General features: G+C 38.5%; 1 protein-coding gene across 4 annotated transcripts in view; it reads right to left on the reverse strand.

Annotated features, from left to right (window-relative positions):
• Positions 1-393: 393 nt before the first annotated feature.
• The window catches only part of HACL1 (2-hydroxyacyl-CoA lyase 1), a 36908-nt gene continuing 15827 nt past the window's right edge, over positions 394-21474 (reverse strand). For all 4 annotated transcript variants that reach the window (XM_045903823.3, XM_045903820.3, XM_045903822.3 and 1 more), the window contains 10 exons: positions 20720-20855; positions 16834-16939; positions 14861-14944; positions 13815-13916; positions 11153-11307; positions 10590-10748; positions 8936-9043; positions 7473-7659; positions 4427-4501; positions 394-752 (listed from right to left, as the gene is read on the reverse strand). In XM_045903823.3, coding sequence (XP_045759779.1) covers positions 4469-4501; positions 7473-7659; positions 8936-9043; positions 10590-10748; positions 11153-11307; positions 13815-13916; positions 14861-14944; positions 16834-16939; positions 20720-20855 — 1070 coding nt within the window. In that variant the 3' untranslated portion in view covers positions 394-752; positions 4427-4468. The remainder of the gene's footprint in view (positions 753-4426; positions 4502-7472; positions 7660-8935; positions 9044-10589; positions 10749-11152; positions 11308-13814; positions 13917-14860; positions 14945-16833; positions 16940-20719; positions 20856-21474) is intronic.

The following is a 21474-nucleotide window of genomic DNA, read 5'->3' on the forward strand; positions in this document are numbered from 1 at the left end:
TGATTTCCTGAGCCCACCTTCCTCAGTGGGGGGAGGGGGCAATTCCCAGGAACATGCTGGGACCAGGGCATGAGCCACATGGCTGTAGATTAACCATTCCACAAACCACAGGTCATTCTAGTGACCACCGATAAAAGAACAAAATTGTGGATAATGCCATCCCTGTGGAGATTTCCAGGCCTGAGTCAAAATTTCGAGTGTTTCCTTCATACTTGAAACTGGAGATCCAGGGGTTTCTGGGTGTGCCTTTCTCTGCTCCCTAACTGCAGTAAACATTCAATCCAGATTTACCATGGGTTCACTGACTGGCTAGCCTCTCTCCTAGAAAAGGCCTTGGAAGGGAGGAAAGATCTAAGACAACGCAGTGAAAACCAGTGGTGTAGACAGCACTGCTTGTCAGATCTGAACCCAAGCAAGGTATACTTTTATTTGCATCTTATCCATGGGAGGAATTAATAGGATCTTCAATTTCCTTTATCTACATTACTCCATTATTCAGATTAGCAGCAGCAAATGCAACCAGAAATCAACAGATGATTCAGACTTCTTCTGTAACCTTTCACTTTTCAGTCAGCAGAGTCCGTTTTATCAGGGTTTCTCGGTCATATTTCCCAACTGGAATTTAACTCGTTTCCAACTTTCTTAATACATTCATTTGAAATGCTATCCTAATCACTCTAAGTTCATTTGTTTCAGTCATATGGCACTTCTTCATAGGAATGCACCGCTTCCCCATTGCCTAGGGAAGTGTCCTGCAAATAGTAAAGGAAGAAAAACATTGTTGGATTCCGTATTTTCATTTTCCTTTGGTGTGCAACAGTCCTACTATTTCTTTGTAACAGAGTTGAGACTTTTTTTCCTAAGAAAATAGACTCACTTCACGTAATAAGCTGAACTACTTCAAAGGCGCAAGTGCTAAATAACCATAGAAAATATCCACTGAGCTATTTTCCAACTGAGCCCCATGTCAGGCTCCCTGCACAGTGGAGATCCTGCTTCTCCCTCTCCCTCTGCTGCTCCCCCTGCTTGTGCTCTCTCTCTTTCTCTGTCAAATAGATAAATAAAATCTTCTAAAAAAAGATTCTCATTCAACTATTAAGTGAACCACTGCAGAGCAGGTGGCTGTATAAAGACCTAAAATTGGGGGCACCTAGCTGGCTCAGTTGGAAGAGCATGTGACTCTTGATCTCGGGGTCATGAGTTCAAGCCCCATGTTGGGTGTAGAGGTTACTTAAATAAATAAACTTTAAAAAAAAGGGGGGGAAGTAAAAGCAGAAGGGCAGAGGGAGAAGGAGAGAAGCAGACTCCCCACTGAGCCCAGAGCCCAACGCAGGGCTTGATCTCACGACCCTGAGATCATGACCTGAGCAGAAACCAAGAGTCAGACACTCAACCAACTGAGCCACCCAGGTGCCCCTAAGTGTTAATTATTAAACTAGGGGGTACAAAAATGTTTTATCAAAATAAGTTTGACTATCAACCAATAGATTCATCTTAGAGGGGCTTCTTCAACACCTCATCCTTCTAAGGGAAAATTCTTTTTTTTTAAAGGTTTAATTAATTAATTAAATTTATTTGAGAGAGAGCACACACATGCAGAGGGGCAGAGGGCGAGAGAGAGAGGGACAAGCAGACTCCCCACCGAGCACAGAGCCTGCCGTGGGCTTGATCCCAAGACCCTGAGATCATGCGTGATCTGACCTAACATCAGACACTTAACTGACTGAGCCACCCAGGTGCCCCAGGGAAAACTGTTAAAAGGAGACTAATTTCAAGATTACTTTTACAAAATATGCAGTCAATGGACAGCGTCAATCTGGTCTTCATATGCTCAGACTGACCTCTGCCAGATAGTCTACTAACATGTTAACATTTTTTTTCCCTCTTGAACTAAATATGGCTAGGGAGCAAGCATTTTCCCCAAGTTCTATCTGGTAGTTAGATTTATATAGTTCAATTCATGAATATTCATCAAAGCTTCCACACTACTTTTACAGCAGAATCCTGTATTGCACTTGGCCACCAGAGACAACCGTCCACGGGCAGGGTAGGACACTGATGAGGTTTATAAGATCTACCCACTCTCAACACTCCTTTTGATATGCTCTATGCTTTTATGAGCCCAGGCTCTCTAGCATGTATCTCAGAAGTACAGAAGAGTATCTGCTGCCAGGGCAGCTGGGTGGCTCAGTTGGTTAAGTGCCTGCCTTCAGCTCCGGTTGTGATCTCAGGGTCCTGGGGTTGAGCCCCAGGTCAGGCTCCCTGCTCAGTGGAGAGCCTGCTTCTCCCTCTCCCTCTGCTGTTCCCCCCTGCTTGTGCTCTGTCAAATAGATAAATAAAATCTTAAAAAAAAAAAAAGAGTATCTGCTGCCTGGGCCCAATTTCAGGGGCTCGCTGCATAAAACCGCAGCTCCCTGCAAGTATCTTCTGGACTGACATCTCAAAGCTGGAGTCTACTCTGTAGAAGTCACTTATGCCCCTAAGTAGCCAATGGAGACAAGTTTGATGTGTATGGTGCAAACCTGCTGAACTTTAAGAAAAAGTCCTGTGTTCCAATTCATATAAAATTGCAGGTAATAAGCAAGAATGACCCTGAAAATAAATACTTTTCCATTTCTAATATTCTTTTAAAATAATGTCTCTTTCTGATAACAAAAATTACATAATTACTTTTAAAATTTTGTAAAAGAAGGAAAAAATAGAGGAAATAAAAATTACCTATAATTCCATCACCAAGTTATATTAAAATTTTGGTTTTGTTGTCCCCATCTTTTTTTTTCTGTGTATGTATGTGTGCAAGAGTGTAGGTGTATACCGTGACCTGTATCCATCCATTTTGTAGCTTGTCTTTTTCACTAGTATTATACTGTGATTACTCCTCCATTTACACATACTCTTTAACACAATTTTTATTTTATCAGGTCAACAGATCATAATATATGTAACCAATGTCTTATTATTAAACACTGGCATTGTTTCTAAACTATGCTGAATGGTCTTGTATATAAATATTTGACCAACTATTTTATTATGTCTTTAGGACACACTCTCTAAATAGGCTCACTGGGTCAACAGGGCGTATGAACATTTTTAAGATTCCAAATACAAGCACTGCTAGAATTACTCTCTGAAAATGTACCAAGTTCAACTTCCACCACAGCACAGCAGTGTCATCTTCATTTTACCCTCACCCTCACTGAGAATTATAATTTTAAAAGTGCTTTGCCAAGTGGATAAGCAAAACTACGGGATTTCAGTCTAACTTATATATTCACACTTATTCATACTCCTTTATACTTATTTATACTCATTTTACTGTATTTTTTCTGTTAATTATACATTCATGCCCTTTGCTAATTTTTCTACTAGTTCATTAATATTTTTCTTATTTATAAGAGTTCTTTAAATATTAAGGCTGTTGACTCTGTTGATCTCAATGTGGTACACATAAACTAAGGTCTGCTAATCCAAAGATACCCTGAATTATTAGTTCAGGTATGGTATGACTCCTCCTTAGGCTCAGTAAAGTTCTTTCCAGAAAAACAAAACAAACAAAACCCCAATTCATAAAGTATAGAACAAGTCCACTAAATACTGGGGAGTCTAAGGTACAAAGTGATCAAAAGATAAACTATGAAGTAGAAATAGCCTATGTACTCCAACTTACTGAACATACCTCTACACTGGAAAATCCTGGAGAATTTTTTCCTCAGATGTTTTTTAAAAAACATGTGACTTTGGGGCACCTGGGTGGCCCAGTTGATTAAACATCCAACTCTTCATTTTAGCTCAAGTCATGATCTCAGGGTCTTGAGATCAAGCCCTGCCTGGGGCTCTGTGCTCAGAGGGGAGTCTGCTTGAGATTCTCTCTCTCCCTCTGCCCTTCCCCCTGCTCGCCCATGTATGCTCTCTCTCAATCTCTCTCTCTCTCTCAAATAAATAAGTCTATTTTTAAAAATGTGATTTTGGGGCACCTAGGTGGCTCAGTCAGTTAAGTGTCTGCCTTTGGCTCAGGTCATGATCTCAGGGTCCTGGAATCGAGCACCCTGTCGGGCTCCCTGCTCATCGGGAAGTCTGCTTCTCCCTCTCCCTTTGCCCCTCCCCCTACTTGTGCTGTCTCTCTAATAAATAAAATCTTAAAAAAAAATTAAATTAAAAAAATGTGACTTTAAGAATGGATTTATGTAAAAGAATACTGATGTGTAACTCAGCAGTTAGGCAGTTACAATGCTGTTATTTAATAAAACCCACTTCCATCTTTCATCTGTAAATGGGTTATATCTGTGGTAGAATACTTGTAACTTTTTCTGTTTTTAGTCAATTCCTTTACTATGAAATGTCATTTAGAAAAGTTTTTTATTTTTATTTGTACAATAATTTTTAACATTTTATTAATTTTGCTGTGGAAAATAAAATTCCATCTTACAAGAAAGAGAAACTCCTCAAGACCAAACGCTGGCATCTTTATTTATATATTAGAGCGGGTCAGCCAGTGAAAATCCTAGAAAAAGAAAAGACAACAAACATTCATTAAAAAGAATTAATTGCCTCAAACTCTATCCTCACTGTTTTCCTTGTTCTAAAATCTAAAAGTCCCATTATATATCCACATTTAGGTTTGTCTTTGGTCTTGTGCTTTTCTCAAAAGGAAGCTAAAAATTCATACTGAACCTTGCTGTCTTGTCCTACAAAACAACTATGAACAGTAATCAGGGCACAAACACTAGAATCTGAAAGAACCAGAATTAAATTCAAAAGAAGAAAGGACATGAAGGAAGGCCAAAGAGGGCAAGCTCCCAAATCTAAGAACCTGGGTAGGAAGAGCAGTGCACAGAAGCCTTCCCCAGGACTAATACCATCCTACACATGTGGCTGGGACATGGTGACTGCAGAGAATTAGGTCCTCTCGATATTGTAATAGGAAGCAGCCAGCCTACCCTACACTGCGAATCAACACATGGCAGATGGACACACAGACAATGAAAAATGAACAGCTTGGAAACTATAATATGTGTGGAATTCACTGAAATGAGGACAAATAATGTTGAAATGATAGATTCAAGAAATATAAGGATAATCCTTATGGAGTTATAACAGAGGAGACAAGAACTTGTATTTCTCCAGTAATACCTCCCCAAATTCATAGAGAACTTGGAGAATAGATCATTAGAAGCAGATCATTAGAAATGTGAATTCACTAGCGAGAGGGGACAATTCATTAGGGCTTTTCTGTGACTAACACGGTCTCAAGACTGTCTATTTTGTGTGTGTGTTCTGAATATAGCTGTTAAATCCATCTGTTCTAATGTGTCATTTAAGGCAATGTTTCCTTATTGATTTTGTGTCTGGATGATCTACCCATTGATGTAAGTGGGGTGTATTAAAATCCCCTATTTTAATCCACTATTATTGTAGTGCTATTTCTCCCTTTAGGTCTGTTAATATTTGCTTTATATATTTAGGTGCTCCCATGTTGTGTGCATAAATATTTACAAATGTCGTACCTTCTTTTTGGATTAACCTGTTAATCACTCTGCAGTGTCCTTGTCTTTTTTTTTTTTTAAAGATTTATTTATTTATTTGAGAGAGCGAGAATGAGAGAGAGAGAGTACATGAGAGGGGGGAGGGTCAGAGGGAGAAGCGATGCGGGACTCCATCCAGGGACTCCAGGATCATGACCTGAGCCGAAGGCAGTCGCTTAACCAACTGAGCCACCCAGGCGCCCTTGTCCTTGTCTCTTATTACAATATTTGTTTTAAAGTCTATTTTGTCTGATATAAATATAGCTATTCCAGCTTTCTTTTGGTTTCCATTTGCACGGAATATCTTTTTCCATCCCTTCACTTTCAGACTGTGTGTCCTTACATCTGAGCTGAGTCTCCTGTAGATAGCATATAGGTGGGTGTTGTTTTCTTATTCATTCAGCCACTCTTGATTGGAGCATTTAGTCTACTTACAGTAAAGGAATTACAGATAAATATGTACTTCTTGCCATTTTGTTAATTGTTTTCTGGCTATTTTGTAGTTCTGTTCCTTTCACCAAAGTCTCTGATATCTGTTTTTTGGTTTTTTTTTTTAAGATTTATTTATTTATTTGAAAGAGAGAGAGAGTACACACGAGCAGGGGGAGGGGCAGAGAGAGAGAGAAGCAGATTCTCTGCAGAGCATGTAGCCCTACACTGGGCTTGATCTCAGGACCCTCAGATCATAACCTGAGCCGAAATCAAGAGTCTGACGCTTAACCAACTGAGCCACCCAGGTGCCCCTCTGATATGTTTCTATAGAAAAAGAATTTTTGTAGAGTTTTATATATTTTATAGTTTCCAAATTAGTTAATTTACATTTAACTGATTGTCCAGGCATCCATTTGCCTACTGGTCTACTACCTTATTCAAAAAAGGAAAAGAGGGGTACCTGGGTGGCTCAGTCGGTTAAGCATCTGCCTTCAGCTCAGGTCATGATCTCAGGATGCTGTGATCGAGGCCCACTTGGGCTCCCTGCTCAGCAGGGAGTCTGCCTCCTCCTCTCCCTCTGCCCCTCTTCCCTGCTCATGTTCTCTCTCTCTCTCTCAAATAAATAAATAAAATCTTAAAAAAAAGAAAATAAACAAAAAAGAAAAAGATCTTGCAGCATACATATGTATAAAGAACCAAGACAGAAACACCTTGAAAAAATGATCTGCTCTGAAAACAGTGACTGATACACGAGGTGTAAGCATGGAAGACAGGTATAGAAGAGAGGGCAAGTGGCAGGACCAGGATCAGAGCACAAAATTTAGTATGAAAAGCAACTTAATCTGGGATGGGAGAGGATCATGCTACACATCCTGTCATTTATTTTACTGCTATAATCTATACCGTAGTTTTGCTATGGAGGCCAAAGTAACCAATTTTGAATGTAACTGCACATATCTTCCTATTATGGTCTCACCCTCCCACTGGGCTTCCTTTACCTTCTGCCTCTAGCCACTCTGGCCTTCTTTCAGTTGCTCAGACTTGCCATGCTCCTTGCCGTCAGTCTTCCCTAGCCTCTTTGCTTGAGACTGTCCCTACTTTTCTTTCAGATCTCAGCTTAAGCACAAGTTCCTCTGAGAAGATTTCCCCTGGGACCCCAAAATAAATCAGCTTCCTTCGTAGTATATTTGTTCAGGACTGGGTGGCTTCCTTCAGAGCAACTGCCTCACTTTGTTGTGATGCATTCAGTCGTGAATGCATCACAACCCTCTCCCCTACTGGTCTCTAAGCTCCATTAAGTGAGGGCTGAGTTCAGGTTTGCTCATCAGCTATTCTTAGCAAGTAACACAACACACCTAACACATATCTCAACAAATACTTATTGAAAAAACACAAGAAAGTGCCAAACTCAGAAATGGTTTAGAAAGAACTCTGTGAACAGAGTGTTCTATTTGCTAGATACTTCTGGGCCTAGGATGGAAGATGCATTTCTGATTTCTGCTTAGCAACTGAATTTACCTGGGTCTTCCGTGTGGCTTGCGGCTCAATCATGATATTGATAAGAGAAGGTTTAGTTGTGTCTGCCAAGCTCTGCTTCAGTGATTTTTGGAGTTCTTCTGGTGTTTGTACAAAATACCCTTTGCCTCCAAATGCAGTCATAACCTGCTCATAATGTGAGTTTGGTAGAAGACAGAATGGAGGAGCCCTAAAAAATTCATAAGTTAATAGAAAAAAAAAAAGTCATTTTCTGAAATAATTTATGGAAAAATTTAGGCTGAACTCAAAGGCATACTTTTATGTCCAACACTTAAACAAATATGCCAGTACACTAAACTTTCCATACATATATATATTTTTAAAGATTATCTATTTCGGGGTGGGGGGCGAAGGAGAAGGAGAGAGAGAATCCTCAAGCAGACTCCCTGCTGAGCACAGAGCCTGTTGTGGGGCTCAATCCCAGGACCCCGAGATCATGACCTGAGCCAAAATTAGAGTCAGACGTCCAATTGATTGAGCCACCCAGGTGCCCCTAAACTTTCCATATATTTTTTATTGTCTATATAGCAATGTCCAATAGGACTTTTTGTGATGATAGAAATGTTTTATATTTATATCTGTGGTACCCAATATAGTAACCACTAGCAACCTGTTGCTGTGAGCACTTGAAATGTGACTAGTTAAAATAAGGAACTGACTTTTTAATTTAATAACCACACATGGCTACTGGCTACTATATTGAACAGTGCAAGCTATGCCATCAACTACCATGAACCCAAAATAAAAAGAAGAAAAAAAGGAATGGTTATTGCAAAATATAGCAAATAACAGCAAAATGAGAACTGAAGTTAGTGAAGCATAAGCAAACATACTCACACCCTGCTCCACCCCAGAGTGAGCAAATTCACGACTCGTAGCATGGCCAGCTAAATACTGTCTCACTTTGACTCTGCCATCAGATAATCAAGAGTTTGTTAAGTAATAAAGAGAAGGAAGACCTCTGGATCATAAAGAATATGTTAACATTCATTTCTTCCGTGGTGTAATAGGAATAGAAGGACTGGCAGCATTTTGCAACAAGCCCTTTCATTAAAGCTCAGACATCAAACTTAACTGTCCCAAGTCTTCAGTGGCCCCCTGATCATAAATTATTTATTGAAGCACCCTATCGTGCACTGGGTGTTACATGTGGGTGATGAATTACTAAATTCTACTCCTGAAACCAATATTACACTATGTTAACTAACTAGAATTTAAATAAAAATTTGGGGAAAAAAAAAAAGAAAATGAAAAAAAATGAAGCACCCCATTACGAATGGTTGTACAAAGGGGAGTCATGCAGATAGGGTTCCTACTCTTTAGAGGGGCTGACAATATAAGTAAACAATACTCACATGACAGGCACATTTCAATACAGCAGACTCTTTAAGGAGAGATTAAAATAGATGAGAGAAATTAAATACACATTGTTCTGGGTTACTTACACTGCAGTAGCATCTCCAAATTTTAACATTTCCTTCCAAGAATCTGCATCAAAACCTTGGTAAATTCCATTATTATTCACCACCAAAAGTACAATGGGCAAGTTGTACCTAAATTTGAAAGCAAAATATCAAGGAAATCATTCTTCATTCTAAAGCAGTTTCTTCAGGTTGAAATTTTAACTTATAAATGGATAGTTTTCCATAAGCTTGTTTTATAGTATTAGGGTAATACTAAAAATTAAGTACTTGTTATCCTAATAAGGAATATCAAGTCATTAACAGAAACATGGAGTCACAGAAAGGATGTAAGATTAGAGGTCGGCACACTTGGTTCTGCCACCATGCACCTGTGGACCTCACAGAGCTTTTCTGAACTTGGTTTTCATAGATCCAGGTGTTAATAAGAATGACACCTTCCAAATTTAATATTCTCTGAAGCACCACTTCTAGGTGGTGCCTAGTAGTACTATTTGGAAAGTATCTTTCTATTTACTGAGCTCCTCATAGATAACTAGCACTTGCTAGATGCTGTCGGAAATATACAAGTGACTAGCATACATTCTCTTCTCTCAAACCACTTCACCCAAAATTAGAAAAACATTATATGGTGTAATAAATAGAGAAAAAGAGAATATTTAATAATGTGCTAAATGGTATTATAAAGACAAAAAAAGATGATTAAACTTCATTAATGACTGACAAAAGAACATGGGATTTATTTTCTACAGACCTAATTTCTGAGACCAGGTGTAAAAATAAAACTAAAATGCATACTGTTACATAACAGGATTGTGGTAACTACTTGCTCTCCATGCTCAAAGGGAATCATGACTCTCTAGAAGGCCAGCTTTCCCATAAATCATCTTTTTGGTGTGTATCACTTGTCTGTCAATACAGACACTCTAACAAGTACATACTTTCCCTCTGATCTTTAAAGTGTTATATGCCAAAGCTCTGAAAGCCCCCAAAACATGATTTACAAACAAGCTCTAGTAAGAGTCCTGGCTAAGAATACAGAATGATTTTACCACAGTTTGAATAACTAGGGAGAAAAAATATATACTTATATAGTAGGATCTATAGCTCATGAGTTTCTCCATGAATCCTCACAACTAGAGACAGAATCAACAGCTCACACTGAGTGAGCAGTCATCTTGAGCTTTATCTAGATTACCTCATTTGTTCCTCACAACTGTCCTCTAAGGTTGGAACTATTACTATTCCTCTCCCTATTTCAGAGGAGACTAAAGCTTAGTAAAGGAACTTAACCTGCATCACCCGCATCACCTGGCTCTGATGTGGTCAAGCCAGTATTTAAATTCAGGCCATGTGACCCAGAGGCTGTATTCTTAACCACAAAGCTCTGCTGTCTCCCTGCAGAAAACAAGCTTTTCTCAGACCAGAACTTTTTGCAGTGATCTCAAAACCACTCATCACAGTTTTGCAGGTTTGGGCAAATGTAATAAAGGGTCATGAACACACTAACCTGGATGAGAAAGATGCTGGGGTTATTTCATACCAGTATTCTCAGGACGCAGCACAGAGCTATGTACAAGGGCCCTTGGCACATGGTGAACACCTGGTAAGCACTGTTAGGCGAGTGAGTCTTTATGTGTAATTTTTTATATTTTGGAGAAAGAAAATGCTGTTTTACCTGCAGACGGTTTCCACCTCCATGCCAGAAAACCCAAATGCACTGTCTCCCTCCACACAGATGACACGTTGCCCTGGGTTTCTATCTTTAGCCACTATAGCAGCTGCAATGGCAAATCCCAAACCAACTCCCATTGTTCCAAAAGTACCAGCATCGAGCCTGTTGGGGAACAAAGCTAAAATGAAACCCTCTGGGGCATGCTGAGGGTGGGGTTGGCACAAATCGAGTCATATTTGTGTGTAAAATAAAGAACAATAAAAACATTCTCTGTCTTTAATATAAAGTTTTTAGATTATGAGGAACCAATTAGTCAAGGATAAGCAGAATGGGTGGAAAAAGTCTCTCATGATTGCTTGAAAGACTACGAATATACTAAGTATACAAATTATCACATGATCATGAAGACATATCAAGCATAAAGACTCTACCAAATCTTACCTAAGAATACTTTTATGAAATATGTCCTTATACACTGAATATGTGTAATTCTCAAATGTTTTATGAACCTGCACTACTATAGCTTCCAATTTAACACATTATAATTTCTTTCCTGGAAGCCTCACCTGTGACGAGGAAGGTAGTTCTGAATCACAGTGCGTCCAATATCCATAGTATTTGCTCCTTCGCTTACCACAAAACAGTCTCTGGGTAGTTGTTCTTGAACATGGTAGAATACTGTGTAATAATTCATAGGCAGGGATTTTTGGGAAGCTAATTCCTAAAGTATTTGAGGGAAATATAATCAAATTAGATTGAGATACAGTGAAAAATTAGCAATGTCAATAAGCTACTACCAAACTTATTTGGAAATAGGCAACAAGAACGAGCTACGAGGTTCCCAAATCACCACCCTGAGAAGCTAGTGGATCTGTGAACAGGCCTGTGGGACATGCTAAGAAAAGGGGGACCCACAGACCCAGTTTGGGACACAATCAAATAAACCAGGGAATAGCTTTCTTCCTGGACACCCACCAGGCACAATAGCATACTAGAGTGAGACAAGTCCTACAGTAAAGATAGCTGGAAACACTGGGTTAAACAAAACTAAACAGTCTTATTTGAGCACTTTTAAGAAAACACTGCATTACAAAACATAAAAATTTTATTCTAGAATATTTTAATCTGAAATATGCCCTTAAACTTAAAATAAAAATGAAGTCAGGATTCTAGAAAATCTGAAAATCTGGTTCTTCTCCAACATGCACTGGAGAGTAAAGAGGATATGCTTCACCCACTATTCCAAAGAGTCTCTGAATGGAGCAAGGTAAGTGCCTTTGTCTAGCTATATGCCTTCTAGAGTAGAGAGAGAGAGAGACACATGGGGCTTCAGCAGCAACAATCTCATGTGCTCCCAGCACTGCCTCTCCACTTGTGCTATTCTGGCCTGTTGGAGATTATACGTAAAACGGATGAGGCACCCTCCTATACTCCTGTGCCAGGAAGAGAGGCAAGTTCCTTCCATCTTAAACTAATATGATTCCTAGGGAAAAGAAGGGATTAATCATCACACCATTCAGGAAAACAGAATTGAGCCTGGCTCTTGATAGAAACAGCCACTGATTAAAATTCCAATGAGACACAAAATTACGTATAATTAATTCTGCTAGTTTTGAAAATGTGAATTTATTCCAAGATTTCTGACATATTAGGGAACAATATGAGCATAACTCAAATTTCGTATTTGCTTATGCAGGATTCTGTCAGTGAGAAACACTACATGAACACAGAAAATTGCACCCAGCTGAACCAAGATACGTAGAAATACACAAAACATTGAAAAAAATCAAGAACAACATTTCTCACAAAGAAAAAATTTACCTATATACAAAGACTCTAAACAGAAATCACCACATCCTGCAGAAGTGATTCATTTCACTGCTAGTAGTAGTGGATGATGTGGTAGTTTCACACATTACTACAACTTCCAAAGCCTTTAGATATCAGGCAAAGCCATGAGTGCAGATGAGAAAGTTGCAAAACAATTTCCAGTAGTGATATAAAAATTAATCTGAGGGGCGCCTGGGTGGCTCAGTTGTTAAGCGTCTGCCTTTGGCTCAGGTCATGATCCCGGGGTCCTGGGATCGAGCCCCACATTGGGCTCCCTGCTCCGTGGGAAGCCTGCTTTTCCCTTTCCCACTCCCCCTGCTTGTGTTCCCTCTCTCGCTGTGTCTCTGTCAAATAAATAAAAATCTTTAATTAAAAAAAAAAAGTTAATCTGAAAGGGCCATAAATGGTCTCCACCAAAAAAAGAAAAGAAATGTGAGGTGATGGATGTGTTAATGAAGTAGTTGGGGGAGGGGGGAATCCTACCACAATGTATATGCATATAAAATCACCATGACGTACCTTTAAATATCTTACAATTTTGTATGTCAATTATAGCTCAATATCGCTGAAATTTTTTTAACAAAGAAAAAGAAGGCTGTGTATTAGATCAAATTTTCAATTTTGATGAAACACTTATTATACATGCCTGCTTGAAGGACTTTTATCTTAATGGTATAAAAATATGCTCCAAGATACAAGGTTCCAAAAGATGTCTTAATTATGATTTGGGGCCAAGGTCAAACTGAGGACAGTGAGCTCTACCCATTCATATAGGTTCTTAAAATTTTCTGTCCAATGTCAGATTGGTCTCCTTCTACCACTTCACACTAATTCAACAAGTTGCAACCCTTCCAATGCCTACTTCCACAAGAGACTTCAGGTCTTCTTCAAGGAAAAGCATTTATTGAAATATATATTTCTTAACCACTTAACATGTATAAAACTTTGCCATCATTTTTATTTATTTACTGAAGATTTATTCATTTATTTTAGAGTAAGAGTGTTGGCGGGCACGCATGTGTGTGCACAAGTTGGGGGGAAGGGGCACAGAGAGAGCGAGAGAATCTCAAGCAGACTCCCCTCTGAGCACAGAGCCCAAGGGGGGCTCGATCCCAAGACCCTGAGATTATGACTTTAGCTGATACCAAGAGTCACACACTTGACCGACTGAGCCACCCAGGCGTCCCTCTGCCGCCATTTTTATTAGGTTCCTATCTTAACGTTTCACAAGGTTTTTGAGAGCTGTGCCTCTAAACCCTTTTTCCCATGAGCCCTGTGGTTTTTACTGCATGATTTCATATAGCGTGGTGATTTTAGGAATGCACAGGTCATATTATGACAGGGCTAACTGAGCCATGAACCAGAAGTGGTCTTGAGTTTCTGTGAATCTCAAATTACCTTGGAAGCAGCTTCATTGATCTTCATTTTTTCTCTCAGAGTTTGCCACCAGCTGCTCTCTGGAGGATACTGCCATGGTGTTTTATCAAACTGTTCTAAAAGCTAAAAAACCAGACTTTTTATTTTTTGAAAATAAACTTAAGTCATATTAACACAACAATCTCTTATTAAAGAAGACAATACTGTTATACTATCCTGCCATTCACATCACTCACACTGTTTTTCCTCTAGGCAGCTAACAACTGATAAATAGGCAACATGGAAAGCTTCTGTTTGGGTCAGTGTGGACTTCCACCAAAAGTTGGAATTTCCATAGAACACAGGGGAAATGCTACCTTCTCCACACCTCACAGGCAGGGGCTTTTATGCCCTCCTCAGCCTTTGACGCTAGAAGGAAAATCATAGAATCCTTGTGGGAAGGACAACAACCCCAAATACCCAGGGATTCCTGAGATACAGACCAAATGCTCCAGGATGATTTAATATGTGACTGAGGGATGCTTCATAATATTATATAATCATGATAACAATACCAATTTGTATCCAAAATCAAGTAATAATTGTGACTATATTTTATCTCCTGTTACAGTGATATATATAAATTATGTACAAATAAAAAGAATCTGGACAAGTCACTAAGTACCATTTGAAGAGTAAAAATCTCTTTATTTTCTAAAGAAATACTTAGATTTTTCCAGTACATAAAGACATTTCTTGGCTCTAAGTTCAGTTCTTCTGGAAGCTGTATTATAATTTTTCAGACAGCTGAATCCTACTTAGTAACTATCACTGTTTGCCCACTGAATGCCTTTAAGTCTTAATTGCCTTCCAAAAATGCTTAATTTACATAAAAATGATCTATATATAAGCAGTTGATTTAGTGAGTTCCAAAGTTATATTTAAGAATAGCTTTCCATCATAAATTTTATTTAAAATAGATATTAATAAACCTGTCACCAAGTGAATCAAGGTTGAAACATTTTTAGGAACTGACCAATCCCTAAAGACCAATCCACATAAACTAAAACCTAGGCAAACGCTCTTACCTGTTTAGCGATAGCATTTATGTCTCCTAGCAAAGTCACAGCAGGCTTTACATTATTCCCCAATTCTTCTGCACAGATATCAACCTAAAAAAGAGATAAAGCTTAAGAACGAGCCATGCTTATTCTTAAAAATCTCAAAGAAGTCAATTAAGGCTGAATAAATGAACTGAAGATTTGATATTCAGGAAATTTTTTTTCTAAGTAGGCTCCACGACCAGAATGGACCCCAATGCAGGGCTTGGATTCATGACCCTGAGATCAAGACCTGAACCGATATCAAGAGCTGGACATCCAACCAACTGAGCCACCCAGGCGCCCCAAGAAATTCTTAATAAAAGTAAAAATCCATAGAACTATGAGTATCACAGCTAGGACAGAAACCTCATCATCTTCCTTCATTTTAATATCTACTCTGTAGATCCGGGTATTGTTCTATTATACACAAAGGAATGCATTTGACTTGACCAATTATAGTTTTTTAATCTAATCAATAAGGTTCTACTTAATTACACTGGAATTGCTACTTAGAGCAGTTCTCAAATGTGAGCTATCAGAATCACCTGGTAGCCTTGTTAAACCACAGATTGCAAAAGTCCACTTGAGTTTCTGAACTCAGTAGATCTGAAGTGGGGACCAAAAATGTGCTTCTTTTTTTTTTTTTTTTTAAAGATTTTATTTATTTATTTGAGAGAGAATGAGAGACAGCATGAGAGGGAAGAGGGTCAGAGGGAGAAGCAGACCCCCTGCTGAGCAGGGAGCCTGATGTGGGACTTGATCCCAGGACTCCAGGATCATGACCTGAGCCGAAGGCAGTCGCTTAACCAACTGAGCCACCCAGGCGCCCAAAAATGTGCTTTTCTAACAGGTTTCCCAGGTGGTGCTATGCTGCTGGTCCAGGGACCACATTTTGAGAATTACTCCTAGGGTAAGGCATGATTATTTCCCATTTACCCAGAAGCTCCATATCTGAATGGCCATGGGCAAGTGAAAATCGTTGTGCAAGGAGTTGTAATTTAGCCACATCAAAGGGGATGCACTTTATTCTATACTCAAGGGGATTAATCAAGAGGTGGTAACATCTTCCAGGTAAACCCAGGTCTTGCTTATTTGCAGCGTTAGTTCTCCATAGCTCCAGGGGGAAAGGGCCTGTTAGAAGCTGACTCCTTAAAAAGTAAAAGGCAAATAGGGAGAAGATAGCAATTGTAGCTGGGTCATCAAACACCATACACAATCTCTGTAGGGCAAACAGGTTCATATGGCACTATATAGACAGTACCTTCTTTTTTTTTTTTTTTTAAAGATTTTATTTATTCACTTGAGAGAGAGAGATAGCAAGAGATAGAGCACGAGCAGGGAGAGAGGGAGAAGCAGGCTCCCACCAGGCAGGGAGCCCAATGTGGGGCTCGATCCCAGGACCCCAGGATCATGACCCGAGCTGAAGGCAGAAGCTTAACCAACTGAGCCACCCAGGCAGTAGTACCTTCTACACCAGTAAGGAAACTGCCTTAAAAAGAGAATCATAATGATACAAGAACCATTAAAGTGAGGTCAGAGTATATTCCACTCTGTTTAGTGACAAGTAAAAGCAGCATTTAGAGATTTCCAACCAAAGCGTGTTTGAAAAATTTGGCATCTAAAAGGACAACTCAATCCCTAACAATGTTGAATGTTTTGCTGTAATCTACCATTCTATTTAAACCCCTTTTGTCTACCTTTAAATAAACCTGAACTATGAAGAAGAGGCAAATTGTGCTTTTCAAACTATTTAAAACTTGGTTTTGAAAGGTTTTCTGGTTAGAAGTAAAGCAGCATATTATGTTTCATAGGCTTGAAAAGGCAGCTTACTTTGGTACCTGTAATTATGTTAGGTAATTTATAAAAATCTACAAAAGCCAAGAAGAAAGCAGAGCTGATAATAGCTGAGGAGAACAGTAAATCACAGCGCTGATTTTAAATCTCTCTGCTCTGAGTACCTGGATAAACTTCACATCTGGCTGATACCTTGGGGGCAGTCCGAAGTGCAAAATCCAATTTAATCTGGCACCAAATAATACGATTACATCAGCAAACTGCAAAGCCCTATTAAAAAGAAAAATCTGTTATGATATAAAAAGTGTATCTACATTTCTGACTTGAATTATTCTAAAATTAATTTCTAAACTTTTCTAAAAGTATTTAGAAAAGTTTAAATAATCTGGAGTTTATTTTATTTTACTCTTCAGAATCAGCTTCTAGGGTAAATTTGATCTTTCAAACCAAAATAATTATGAAGCCAATTCTATTTAAATAGTAATCTAAAAGATGAAATAAGAAGAAAAATATTATAAAACTATACCTATTTCATTATTACTTTTTAAATTTTTTTAAAATTTTTTTTAAAAATTATTTTTTTTAATTAACATATAATGTATTATTTGTTTCAGGGGTACAGGTCTGTGATTCATCAGTCTTACACAATTCACAGTGCTCACCATAGTACATAGCTTCCCCAATGTCCATCACTCAGCCACCCCATCCCTCCCACTCCCCTCAACTCCAGCAACCCTCAGTTTGTTTCTTGAGGTTAAGAGTCTCTTATGGTTTGTCTCCCTCTCTGGTTTCATCTTGTTTCATTTTTCCCTCCCTTCCCCTATGATCCTCTGCCTTGTTTCTCAAATTCCACATATCAGTGAGATCATATGATACTTGTCTTTCTGACTGACTTATTTCACTTAGCATAATACCCTCTAGTTCCATCCACATTGTTGCAAACGGCAAGATTTCATTTTTTGATGGCTGCATAATATTCCATTGTGTAATGGAATATTATGGTATATGTATACCACATCTTCTTTATCCATTCATCCATTGATGGACATCTAGGCTCTTTCCATAGTTTGGCTTTTGTGGGCATTGCTACTATAAACATTGGGGTGCACGTGCCCCTTCAGACCACTACATTTCTTTCTTTGGGGTAAATACCCAGTAGTGCAATTGCTGGGAAAAATTACTACAAGTCTACTGTAGATAATCTCAATAAAACAGAAAAAGCATAAAGAAAAAGAATTTCACCCAATAATACTATCAACTTAAAAGCTATTATCAATAGCCTGCCATATTTTCCTCTAGTCTTCTTTCTATGCAAGTATATTTTTACATAGTTGAGCTTATATGCTATAATACTGTCTCATGTACTTTTGCTTATTACATTTTCCTTTGTCATTAGGTTCTTCTTAAAATTTTTATTTTTTTATTTTTTTAAGTTTTATCTTACTTTTTTAAAGTAATCTCTACACCCGATGTGGGGCTCAAACACAACCCTGAGATCAAGAGCCCCATGCTCTTCGACTGAGCCAGCCAGGCACCCCTTAAATACAATTTTGAAAGGCTATATACTTTGCAGAACACATATATGTAATTTATTTTAACTTTTCTCAATTACTGGATAATTTATAAATACTGGGTTGTACGTCCTTTTTTTTTTTTTAAGATTCTATTTATTCATCTGAGAGAGAGAAAGAGAGAGAGAGCACACACAAGCGGCGGGGAGGGCAGAGGCAGAGGGAGAAACAGACTCTCCACTGAGCAGGGAGCCTGATGCAGGGCTCAATCCCATAACCTCAGGATCATGACCTGAGCCAAAGGCAGATGCTTAACTGCCACCCAGGTGCTCCTGGTTTGCATATCCTTATGCTTGAATCTTTTAAGATTTTATTTATTTGACAGAGAGAGAGAGTGAGAGCAGGAACACAAGCAGGGGGCGTGGGAGAGGGAGAAGCAGGCTTTCCACTGAGCAGGGAGCCCGATGTGGGGTTCGATCCCAGGACCCTGGGATCATGACCTGAGCTGAAGGCAGACGCTTAACGACTGAGCCACCCAGGTGCCCCTATGCTCGAATCTTAATACATATTTCATATTGATTCCTAGAAACAGGTATTTTTAAGACAATTGATTCATATTCCCAAATTGCATTCAAAAATCTTCACCAAATTTATTGCTAATAGTTTTTTTATATATCTTAATATCCTTGTCAATATAACTTCTAATTTTTAAAAATAATTTTTACTTTGATATCCACACTAATATTAACATAGCCATCTTTGTTTTGTTTTTATTTACCTCATACATCTTTGCTCATTTTATGCTGTATCATTTGTTTCAGATGTTGTTCTAATAATATATATATATGCAACTGTCATTATTATTGACCCAATCAATAATGTCTCTGCCTTTCTACAGAAGAGTTTATTAATTGCTGTGGGTTTTTTTTTTTTACTTCTCATTTTTCTGCTTCTTGGCTATTTCCCTTTTATCCTATATTTTTCCACAGGGGATCTGTTCTTTTGCTTTTGTCTTCTTCAGTGATGATATCATACACAAAATACCATTTTCATATACTGTTATCGGTCCTGTGGGACCCAATTTAACAAACAGATAAAAACTACAACTGAAAGGATAGATTTGTTTAATGATACTTGAAATTACTGATTCAATTATTTACAGCAAGTGGCTTTTTTACACTCTAGTTCTGGGAATGAACGGGCACATGTCTGGGGCTCACACCTGGGCTGTGTATGTGTGGACAGACCCAAAGGAACATAGCAAAGGCTTTGAAACTAGCAAGACAGACCTTGAAGTCTGAACTTAACCAGTTTGTTAACTTAACTGCTTGCTAAAACAAAGTCAACATTCCACAGAGTATGTAAATATGACCTAGAATCTTCAAACATAATACTTAAAATCTAGGATACATTCCAAAAATACTCAATATACAAAAGAACCAGAAAAATGTGACCAATTCTCAAAAGAAATGAACAGACTCCCATTCTGTGATGACCCAGATGTTGAAATTAGTAAACAAAGACTTTAAAGCAGCTATTATAATATGCTCCATAAAGTAAACAAAAATACTCTTCAAATAAATGGGAAGATAGAAGTTCTCAACAGAGAAATATAAAATATGAGACAAAAGCATTGGAAAGAACTAAACAGAGAACATAGCATAATGTACAGAGATTTTAAATCACTATGGTGTACACCTGAAACTAATGCCCATTGTATGTCAACTATACTTCAATTAAAAGATAAATAGAAGGTTTATTTAAAAACAAATAAAAATAAAAAGAACATTTCATATAAGAAATTTCTAATAGGGGTGCTCGGGTGGCTCAGTCGGTTAGACATTCAATGCTCAGGTAATGATCTCAGGGTCATAAGATCAAGCCCCCTGTTGGGTTCCATGCTGGGCGTGGAGTCTGCTTAAGATTTTCTCTCTTCCTCTCCCTCTGCCCCTCCCCCCTGCTCACTCTCTCTAAAATAAATAAATCTTAACCAAAAAAAAAAAAAAAAGAAATTCTAATAAACTACTTCAAAGACGAAAAAAAAAAAGAATTGAACAGATATTCAGGGACCTATGGGACAGTATCAAAAGTCTTCTATTTGCATTATCCCAGGAAAGGAGAAAGAGATCGGTGTAGAAAAAAAATTTGAAGAAATAATGGCCAAAAACTACAAATTTGGTGAAAGACATTAATTTATAGATTGAAGATCAGAGAACAGGATAAACTAAAAGAAAACCATACCCAGACACATAATCAAACTGCTGAAAACTAAAGATAAAGAAAAATCCTGAAAGCAGCCACAGAACATATTACATATAGAAGAACAATGATTCAAATGACTACAGATTTCCCATCTAAAACCATGAGGGTCAGAAGGTAGTAGACAACATCTTTTAAAGCTCTGAAAAGTCTAAAAACCCTAAAAACAGGTGTGCTGAAAATTACATTTCAGAACTTCTCCTAGATTCATTAAAGTCACGAAATAAATTAGCCTAAGATCTGCCAAGCCACTGTACTTAAACTCTAGAATGCCACGCACCTGGATCTGGCAGCACCCACACAGTTTGGATGGTTATCAGGGATAACGCCCTTTCCCATGGGGGTGGGCAGAAATGGCAATTTACATTGCTCCACCAATTTCCTGAGGGCCTCCTCTGCATGGGCATAAGCAGCACCTACAAGCAATGCAAATGATTCCACAAGTCAGTTATGGTCCAGGCACTGTGATTCCTTTTTTTTTTTTTTTTAAAGATTTTATTTATTTATTTTGACAGAGACACAGCGAGAGAGGGACCACAAGCAAGGGGAGTGGCAGAGGGAGAAGCAGGCTTCCCACGGAGCAGGGAGCCTGATGCAGCGCTCGATCCCAGGACCCTGGGATCATGACCTGAGCCACCCAGGTACCCCATGGCACTGTGATTCTTAAAACAGCTCATACGAATTTGCTTTTAGAACTTCTCAAATAATCTCTTGTTTATACAGGGCTTGCTTACACTCAAAACAAACTGTAACTATGGTTTTTATCTTTGGTATTTTAAAATGTTTAAGAAAGCCACAGTTCTAATTTCCTCCCCAATAATATTCTCAATTATTCTGAAGGATGTGTACTACAAACAAAAGTTGCATCTCTTCTCTCTTGCTGCTCTGAATTGTCTGTTCTATGGTTCCTACTGAATTACTACTCACGATTCCCTAAATACAGTATCTTTACTGACAGGCCCAGGTGGGCAAGGAAGGACTTTGCTCTGACAGAGAGGCTCTCTCTAACCTCACACATTGCTTCCTACCATCAGC

Source organism: Mirounga angustirostris, unplaced genomic scaffold (genome assembly GCF_029215605.1).
Source record: "Mirounga angustirostris isolate CCGP_5_RB_7025 unplaced genomic scaffold, mMirAng1.0.hap1 SCAF_1, whole genome shotgun sequence".
Taxonomy (NCBI): domain Eukaryota; kingdom Metazoa; phylum Chordata; class Mammalia; order Carnivora; family Phocidae; genus Mirounga; species Mirounga angustirostris.